The sequence below is a fragment of the Mixophyes fleayi genome, chromosome 12, assembly GCF_038048845.1.
Source record: "Mixophyes fleayi isolate aMixFle1 chromosome 12, aMixFle1.hap1, whole genome shotgun sequence".
Classification (NCBI taxonomy): domain Eukaryota; kingdom Metazoa; phylum Chordata; class Amphibia; order Anura; family Limnodynastidae; genus Mixophyes; species Mixophyes fleayi.
Window position 1 is genome coordinate 640,443 of NC_134413.1, and position 10,537 is coordinate 650,979.

At 43.5% G+C, this 10,537-nt stretch overlaps 1 protein-coding gene across 12 annotated transcripts in view; it reads left to right on the plus strand.

The window, feature by feature from the left end:
• NRXN3 (neurexin 3) overlaps positions 1 to 10,537 on the plus strand; it is a 334,121-nt gene that overhangs the window by 249,672 nt on the left and 73,912 nt on the right. For all 12 annotated transcript variants that reach the window (XM_075192094.1, XM_075192097.1, XM_075192090.1 and 9 more), the window contains one exon: positions 2,820 to 3,001. In XM_075192094.1, the coding sequence (XP_075048195.1) occupies positions 2,820 to 3,001 (182 nt within the window). The remainder of the gene's footprint in view (positions 1 to 2,819; positions 3,002 to 10,537) is intronic.

Here is a 10,537-nt window from a genome sequence, read left to right on the forward strand (position 1 = left end):
AGGAACTTCCAAGTAAAAGGGATTTATATGTTTATTTTATTATGCAATACGAGGGTATGTTTAAAGGACATAGCTTTGCATAGTGTGTGGATATATATATAGACCCTGTATGGCAGAGGTCGTGTACGGTATAAGTACATAGCATTCTATATTGTGGGCTCCTGCACTTTATATGTTAGCTGAGTTGTCATGTTGAATAATGCTAAGTAATACAGTTCAGAAGGGACCCTACAAATGTGAGGGTGCCAAGTCACCTGACCACCATTCAGTGCCCTTTGACTTTTGAAACAATTCATTTAAGTAATTTTAATGCGGCAAATAAGGGAATTTGTATCTCATACACCTCTTATGCATAATTTATTACCCATAATACACTTTAAATTTGTTTGAATTAAATGGATTTTACCCCTGGTTCTAGAGTGGAATTTCCTGAACCTTTTCCTGACCTGTCACCCGTATTGTTTCTGGCTGAAAGTGTAAGGAACGCTTGTTGTTGTCCTATGTACCCCTGATGTACTGATCTGCTAGATTCTCCAATATGATGGGTTTATAGTATGTCTGCACCAAGTGGTGACGCATATCTCCTTATAGTGCAGAACTGAGCCCGTCCGCAGTACTCTGTTATCTCCTCTCCCTTGTGGCACCCAGCAGACAGAGGGACAAGCGGGTCAGACCTTCCATGTATGTACTCTGGCCATATCCTCTCCTATCCCCCATTGCACACGTGTGTAATAGTCATAGAGGGACATTCAGACCAGACCTTCCTCAGTACATACTGTTGCTGTGTCCTCTCTTTCTGCATTTTCCAGTTCTTGCCCCCCCCCCCCCTCCACTCCCTTATTCAATACCCCTCACACTGAGTCCTGTTCTGTGTCTGGGAGAAGGCTGCTCCACGCTTCCCCACTACACCCCAGCACATAAACCTCACTTGTGTCTTATCTTTCTGTCTGTGCTTCTTCCTTCTCTCTTCCATCTCAAGTTAGTGCATCAGAATCACTGATTAATTAACTTCAAACAGGAGCAGCCTTTGAGGCAGCGAGCTGATAAGATGTTGGAGCAGCACTGACAGTGTTGGATATTGTTGGGAGAGCTGTGGGAGTTGAAGAGATGATGCCGCAGATTACAGGCAGTTTACAATAATTATTTTACAAGTTTCCTAGAAACATGTTTTCCCGTCAGTTACTGAGCTCTGTAAAGGTGTCGGTATTAACCCATTACCCTGATTACAGCTCCCTTTGTTTGTGATCTGGTTACTGTAGGTGATGCTATAGAATCAATACTCCTAATCATGCTAATCCGTGATCACGTTGTTCCATTACATATGTTACTACTGCTTTTACTGGAAATACTCAAGTCTTGTGTATAAAAGAAAATGAAGAGTAACAATATTGTTCACATTTCATTGTTATTCACTTCATACAGAGTCCAAGAGACGTTGGATTAAATCTGTAGCTATAGGTACCTTGTCTTCTGTAGGGAATCGTTTCCATGCTTGATCACTCTGGAATATTAATACAAATAAGTGAAGCTGTAGTGACTATACGTACGGCCTGCGGGAGCAATGTCCCCTCCCAGTGTAATGGTAGAAGGAATCCACTACCAATAATCTCAACAACAGCTCTGATTAGTGTGTGTGGAGCCTTGTTCTACAGGTATGAATTAAGACTATAAGTGATAGGTGTGAAGTGTTTGCTATATGATATGATTGTACATTATTTTACGCTGTCAGGAGGTAACTGTGATCTATGAGCTACCCTGACGAATAATTATCACAAGGAAAATCACTGCTTTGTAGCAACCATTTATGAACAACAGAACCTAAGCAGTTAATAATATTCAGTCCACATCTACAGAATATCAGTGTCCCCTGAATTGCACCTTGGCACTCATGGCTTTAGGCATATTGACCTCATCATAAGGAATGTGAATGTAACAGTCAGATTTGTGTCTCGAGGTTCTTGTACCTCATTTGCTCAGCGTGATGGTCTAGTTTGGTGGTAGAGAGGGAGGTTTGGAAAGTCCGGTACATTTTTGCTCTGCAGGCTGTCCAGATAATCCACTTGTAGAAGGATTTTAGCTCTGGATCCCTGCTTACCTTAAATACCTCAGGAATATAACTCTAAATCCTGGCTTACTCTCCTCCCTGAGCCCTGGTTCTGCTCTGTTCCTCTCAGCAATCCCGGGGTTAAGACTTGTTTGCCACCTTTCATCATATGTCCATATTAACCGGTCTCTCATCTCCACCACCCCAGGTGAGAATATATTGCCACAGAGATCATTATCCTCCCTGCACCGAGCAGGATTAGAGAATGAAAAGCAGATTTCAGGCCCATGGAGAGAGCAAAATGACACAATGTGCTGCTTTATGTACACAAAGCAGCAATCTGAAATACCTATAGAGGAACATTAATATGCCTTAGTGTAAAGGACCTATACTGAGTATATCCAGGCTCCTCGTGATTAGTAAGTAGCTACAGTGCACTGCGCGTATGGTCACAATCTCCCTATACACTTCCACCTTTCTCTATGGAACATCTGCCATAAACACAGGGCTCCTCTCATTACGCTAATACCCCCGTACACAGCTCTCCGTTCTACTTATTAGAGAGTCCTTCTGCTGTTACTGTTATATATTTGTTATTTCATATGGACATATTAAATCATTTCTATATAATAATAATAATGATTATGCTCCTTTGTTTATTTACAACTGTATGAAGATCACAGCCCTCCTATACCACTTTGTACTTGCCATGTAATTAATATGGTATAAAGACCTGTCTTACATATATTAATGCCATTTAATGTTTATTTTGCAGCTGGTGCCACATATATTTTTGGGAAGAGTGGGGGACTGATCATATACACCTGGCCTCATAACGATAGGCCCAGCACTCGCACTGACCGCCTGGCGGTGGGATTCAGCACGACGGTAAAAGACGGAATTCTCGTGCGGATTGATAGCGCTGCTGGACTAATGGACTTTCTGCAGCTTCACATAGTAAGTGGCTCCTCCTGGCACTGAGGGGGTAATCTGGATTGTGGACATAGAGGGGTTACACTGATAATAGTGATATATTACATAGACAAGACATATGGGTGTTACACACATGGGAGCCTGGACCACGCATATGCTTGACTTCATTAACTGCTATTGAACGGATGAGACAGACATTACATAGGGGTCACTGGTACCGATGGGACCGGCTACACGAGAATTTTCTTGCTGTAGTCTACTTCATCCTGTGGACCTTAAGCCAAGTTCGGTGATTCAAACATCCATATATATATAAACCATTATTTGGATATTTCATATATGTTCCATGAAGTTTTATAATCTGATCTATAAATTAATAAGGATTAGCAGGATTGTGGAACTTGCACAACTATACATTTCTTTTTTTAACGCAAAGGGAATGACTGTAATTGGGCATCTCGCATGTCCTCTTTGGTTTATGTAGGATTCTTCTCTATCTTTTTTTTTTTCTTTCTCTCTTATACAGCTTTTCATTTTCTCGCTTTTGTCCTCTTGTTCCGTTTTTTCTCGCTTGTGTCCTCTCCTGCTCTCCCGTTTGTGTCCTTGCTCTATCGCCCTCTCCCGTTTGTGTTATCGCTCTCTTGCATTTGTGTCCTCACTCTCTTTCGCTCTACCATTTGCCCGCGCTCTCCTGCGTTTGTGTCCTAACTCTCTTGCGCTCTCCCATTTGTCCTAGCGCTTTCCCGCGCTCTCCCGTTTGTCCTCCGCGCTCTCCCGTTTGTCCCCGCTCTCTCACTCTGATTTGTGTATTTGTTTTCCTCTTGGCATGTGCTGCTCTGCCGGTTATCTCTACCTCTCCTGTACTCACACCCATATCATACACTATGTTAGAGTCCATTTATGGGCCTGTCACTCTCTAGGTAGTGTGATGTGTTGTGTATAACAGGCAGGGCTCATACGGAGGGCATGTAGTGGGACAGACGTGACATTCATAGCGCTGCTGGCTTGCAGCGTAACAGATGTTGCATTGTATTCTTACCTGCCAGTTGCCGGCTCGCTCCCTCTGAGTAAGATTAATGGCTGCTCCTCTGTATCCTTTCTGCTCGCCTCATCCATGACATTGGTACTTCATGTGTGAGATGAGGCTGGTGGCTGCCTAATTCCTGACACGCTCCAGGAGCCGCAGACACTTTCCTCGGTAATGGTGAAAACCACCAGCATTGAGACCGTCCACAACCTGCAGTGACACCAACATTAAACTCTGATATACAGGATTATACTATGAATGTAACCCATACAGATAATTCAGTTTCACACTTAATTTGCGGAATATTTTTTTACTTATTAGAAAAATAATAAGTGTTATTTATTGTAACAAGTAATGATTATAATCTTTCTTTCAGAAATGAAAACAAAAATGTCTTAAAAATAAAATAAAAAATATGTTCAAGCGTATTATAATACTGTCCAGTGATCAGGTCATGTTGGGGGTGTAGTGTCCTATGTCTGTATACAGTGTAATAGAATTGTATAATGATCATGTCCAGTGGTCAGGTCATGTTGGGGTGTAGTGTCCTATGTCTGTATACAGTGTAATAGAATTGTATTATAATCACGTCCAGTGGTCAGGTCATGTTGGAGGTGTAGTGTCCTATGTCTGTATACAGTGTAATAGAATTGTATAATGATCATGTCCAGTGGTCAGGTCATGTTGGAGGTGTAGTGTCCTATGTCTGTATACAGTGTAATAGAATTGTATAATGATCATGTCCAGTGGTCAGGTCATGTTGGAGGTGTAGTGTCCTATGTCTGTATACAGTGTAATAGAATTGTATTATGATTAGGTCCAGTGGTCAGGTCATGTTGGGGTGTAGTGTCCTATGTCTGTATACAGTGTAATAGAATTGTATTATGATTAGGTCCAGTGGTCAGGTCATGTTGGGGGTGTAGTGTCCTATGTCTGTATAGAGTGTAATAGAATTGTATTATGATCATGTCCAGTGGTCAGGCCATGTTGGGGGTGCAGTGTCCTATGTCTGTATACAGTGTAATAGAATTGTATTATGTCATGTTGGGGGTGCAGTGTCCTATGTCTGTATACAGTGTAATAGAATTGTATTATGTCATGTTGGGGGTGTAGTGTCCTATGTCTGTATACAGTGTAATATAACTGTATTATGATCATGTCCAGGGGTCAGGTCATGTTGGGGGTGTAGTGTCCTATGTCTGTATACAGTGTAATAGAATTGTATTATGTCATGTTGGGGGTGTAGTGTCCTATGTCTGTATACAGTGTAATAGAATTGTATTATGATCATGTCCAGTGGTCAGGTCATGTTGGGGGTGCAGTGTCCTATGTCTGTATACAGTGTAATAGAATTGTATTATGATCATGTCCAGTGGTCAGGTCATGTTGGGGGTGCAGTGTCCTATGCCTGTATACAGTGTAATAGAATTGTATTATGTCATGTTGGGGGTGTAGTGTCCTATGTCTGTATACAGTGTAATATAACTGTATTATGATCATGTCCAGGGGTCAGGTCATGTTGGGGGTGTAGTGTCCTATGTCTGTATACAGTGTAATAGAATTGTATTATGTCATGTTGGGGGTGTAGTGTCCTATGTCTGTATACAGTGTAATAGAATTGTATTATGATCATGTCCAGTGGTCAGGTCATGTTGGGGGTGCAGTGTCCTATGTCTGTATACAGTGTAATAGAATTGTATTATGTCATGTTGGGGGTGTAGTGTCCTATGTCTGTATACAGTGTAATATAACTGTATTATGATCATGTCCAGGGGTCAGGTCATGTTGGGGGTGTAGTGTCCTATGTCTGTATACAGTGTAATAGAATTATATAATGATCATGCCCAGTGGTCAGGTCATGTTGGGGGTGTAGTGTCCTATGTCTGTATACAGTGTAATAGAATTGTATTATGATCATGTCCAGTGGTCAGGTCATGTTGGGGGTGTAGTGTCCTATGTCTGTATACAGTGTAATAGAATTGTATAATGATCATGCCCAGTGATCAGGTCATGTTGGAGGTGTAGTGTCCTATGTCTGTATACAGTGTAATAGAATTGTATTATGATCATGTCCAGTGGTCAGGTCATGTTGGAGGTGTAGTGTCCTATGTCTGTATATAGTGTAATAGAATTGTATAATGATCATGCCCAGTGATCAGGTCATGTTGGAGGTTAATGTGTCCTATGTCTGTATACAGTGTAATAGAATTGTATTATGATCATGTCCAGTAGTCAGGTCATGTTGGGGTGTAGTGTCCTGTGTCTGTATACAGTGTAATAGAATTGTATTATGTCATGTTGGGGGTGTAATGTCTGCATAGAGTGTTATCGCTGTGCATAGTGTTTCACATATCCAGGTTAAGATCAATATTTCCTAATACTACAATATACACCAGGGAATATGTCTGTTACTTTTTGCTATTTTTGAAAATAAAAACTACTACTAATAGCAAATACTTCTAATGATTCGTCGCTAAGGATTACATTTACAAGCTATGGGACTGATTATTAGGTACCAGCCCAACAGTCCTTTTCTGGAAATTTTAACCACACAACTGACGTTCACCTTGCTGCCATCTCTGATATCTTTGTTTTTTAGCATGTACCAAATTTCAAGTTCCAAGCTGTGCTGGTCTTTAGAAAGGTCTTTGTTTCTTTGTAAGCGCGCACATTGCTGTGGTAATTTATGTATCATTATGCATTCCCTAATTATGAGCCTTCTGCACTCTGTATGATTTATACACAGAAAAGCATCTGTTCCGAGCCTGGTGGGACACGGCAACCTTTCCCCGCCTGATTCGCTCTGCTCTAGGGGACAGTCTCGCCATTCCTTCAAACATCTCTGAGACGGGAGGGGAGTCTGCTGTCAGGCACTCAGAGCTGGCGCAGATGTCGCTTGAAGTGACAGCAGTGAAAGGGGAGGATGAGATGAGGAGCAGGTTATTTGTAATGTAAAGGTGGTGAATCCTGTTACCCTCCAATTATCTAAGTAGCTATTGGGTAGAGATGGCTGGTTCTGAATGTACGAGTGTATGTAAACTCCTGGTCCCAAGCAGCCATCTGTTTCATATGTCAGTGGTTGGGTCGCTTTCTCCCAGATGTGGTGGTCCTAGGTCTGATCAGTGGTGGGGGCGGTCCTGTCGGCCGTCTTTGCTGTTGTGATCAAGCAGAATTCTGGTTTATTCCTGCTTGGTATGAAAGCTCATTCTTTGTCATCTCCTCTGTCCTGGAGACTGGCAGCTACAGAAAAGCTAAGTAGAGATGAATGGCTCCTATGGACACAGTTCTTGGACTCCTCCTGGGTCATTTGGTCCCTTTCTCCCCTGATACCCATCAGTACGGTTTCCCCTCTTTCTTGCTTATCCCATCCACTTGGTAACTTTTTGTGCTTAAATGTGTCATTTTGTTTGTCTGTGACCTGTTCAGCTATCATAATACTAACATGCCTTATGTTATTAAATGTAACAAACTTAAATAAACCAGGAGTCTACCACTGTCTGTTCTATATATCTTTATAGAGTGCATTGTCCTGCCACTAATTGTATCCAATGAAACGACCATCCACCCATTTAATATATTTCCGAGTCCCTACCAGAACAGCAGCATTCTATACATACATTGAACAGAGTGAAGCGGATGAATGGAAAGTTCCTATAGAGCAGCCCACCCAGCTGTTCCATCATCTGTGTCCCAGGCATGTTGGGGTTAATCTGAACTCATTTCATGCATGGTGGGGCCTTTAACTTCCACGTTTCTCCCACTGGTTTCATACAGACCGGGGACAATTGAATCATTTCATACCGTGCAGTAATCCCTCACCCAAATAAGTAGTAGGGATCCTCTGCCGATCCATCCTATTGATAACGCATTTGTAAGAGCTACAACTAGCGCAGGAGCACAGAACTGCAGACATCACTCGGGCCCTGTCATTACCCGCTGCTGTCACGCTGGCCCCCGTGTGGGGTAATCACAATACGTTCCGCTTGTCTACTTCTAGATTTCCTCTTTGTACCATGATGGGATTTAGATGAGAATTCAGCAGTTGGTTGATTAATAATTAATACTCTTCAGTAACTATAGGTTCTAGAGGTATATTTATGCTTCCTGTGTTCCCGCAGTCCGGCATAGCTGGCTCATTAACCCTTTGGGGGAGTTTTCATAGTGAAATCTCTGACCCTTGGGGCTGTGAGCTGTCCTGTATCGCTTCTTTCCCTGTAGGTATCATTGTTTCCAGTGTCCGCTCTGTAGATTTTCTGTCACTTTGCATTGCTGCGAGCTGCAGGAATTAATGTTTTTTCTCTGTGGTAATGACCTGCTTTCTAGCGGCTCCCTGCTTGATTTATAACTCGCTGTATTCAGTACCCAACGACTGACCAAATATTTGCATTAAAGTGTCCACAAAAGTGCTGCAGAGCATTGCACAGTGAGATGCGGCCACTTCTGGGACAGGAATGTGAATTGTGTTGTATGTCAGAGATCACTTTGTGCTGCGTCACTGGCCATGTCTGGGCTCTGCTGCTTGGCATCTTCTTTTATATGGTACATTGTGGGTGATTTATGTGGATGTTCCATATAATATATTAGAATATCAAGATTTATGTGTGTTGCTCTTAATATGTCCTGCCCTAATCTCCTGTACCTATTGCATAGACTATAGTAACACTGAAGGGCCAAAGCTTGATTTCCTAAAGGAATACCAATAGCTTCCATACTACAAAGACTCCGTTTACACCACAGAAACCTTTAAAGTCTCTGAATTAGAAAAGGTCCATATCCGACATTCAGACCCCCTAAGCGTTTTCTCAGCTTTCTTGGCGCTGGGGGCCTGCAGTGCGCTGGGTGTCGGTGACAGGTCTATCTCTGGGTTCCGTACTGTACCGACATTGAAGTGGTTAAACCAGTTCTTGATTTGGTGCTGCCTGTAATCTACAATCACACCCCCGCTCTCCCCACAGAGGGGCTGAAAGGGTGTAATTTGTTTGAGCAGAACATGCCAGTCCTTAAGCCGTGAGATGTAGACCAGCGTAGGTCCTGAGTGTTTGTGCCAGGCAATTAGTGAGAGATTGTTTAACTAGCAGCCGATGAGAGCGTCTCACAATATACAGGTCAGTCTTTCCGTTCACAGAGGCACTTGTCAGCCATTGTACTGCTGGGAATGTAGAATACAAGAGGGAATCAGTCATAATTGGCAAGGAATTGTTTCCTGCGTTGTGGAGCTGACAATCTAATTTAGTACATTTGTAGGAAAAATACTAGTGCATGGCAGATGTAGTTACATACAATGGCTTGCAGCATGAAGTGACTATTATGTGAAAGCTTATAAATCCAACCCCTACATAGAGGCAACAAATAAATGTGGTGATCCACGTATATCAGAAGGGCTGTCATGTTTCTGCAATCGCAGCTCTTTCATTCCCAAACATATCGTCTGACCCAGTCTCCTCTTACTCATCATCCTGGTCACCCCTCATCTGCTCAAGCCTGTCGGTGTCCATGTACCCTCTCATCCTTGTTTACTCTCCCCCATTCTACAAGGCCCTCCATCAGTCTCCCCCCATCACCGTGTCCCCTGACTCATCATCCTAGTGCCTGCCCCCTTCCCATGTCCCTCATTCCCGCCACCCCTCCAGTCACCCTCTCATCCTTATTTACTCTCCCCCATTCTACAAGGCCCTCCATCAGTCTCCCCCCATCACCGTGTCCCCTGACTCATCATCCTAGTGCCTGCCCCCTTCCCATGTCCCTCATTCCCGCCACCCCTCCAGTCACCCTCTCATCCTTATTTACTCTCCCCCATTCTACAAGGCCCTCCATCAGTCTCCCCCCATCACTGTGTCCCCTGACTCATCATCCTAGTGCCCGCCCCCTTCCAATGTGTTTCATTCCCGCCCCCCCCCCTCCCCCCCTCCAGTCACCCTCTCATCCTTGTTTACTCTCTCCCATTCTACAACTCTCTGCATCGGTCTCCTCTTATCACTGTATCCCTAATCCTGGCCTCTTCCCTTTCCCTATTCTCCTGGTACCCTCTTATCCTTGTTTCACCCCCCCCCCCCCCCCCCATCAGTCTCCTCCCATCACTGTGTCCTCTTACTCATCATCTTGGTCCCCTCTCCCTTCCAAAGTATGTGTCCTTCATCCTGGCCTCCTTTGACTTCAAGCCTCTTTGCCCTACATCTTGACCCCTCCGGAGTCTGTGTCCCACATCCTGGTCACCAGGACTCTTTGTCCTATTTTTCCTCTCCCCCATTCTATGAATGCCTTCATCGCTGTCTCCAGGTTCTCATATTGCTATCTTAATGACACTATTTCGGTCTCGTGCCGCCCAGTCTCATCCACTCTAATTATCTGTCCTGATTTTATGTGCCATAGGATCCTGCTATTCCTCAGCACTCTCTCATGCTGTATGTTCATGATTTCTCTTCACACTTTGCCTTCTGTCTTTCTCCCACTTCCATCTGCCCTGAGCTAGTAATTGAATTGAAGCAGTTCAGGCTACTGAGCCCCTCAGAAGGGTATTTCCATTAAACAGAGAG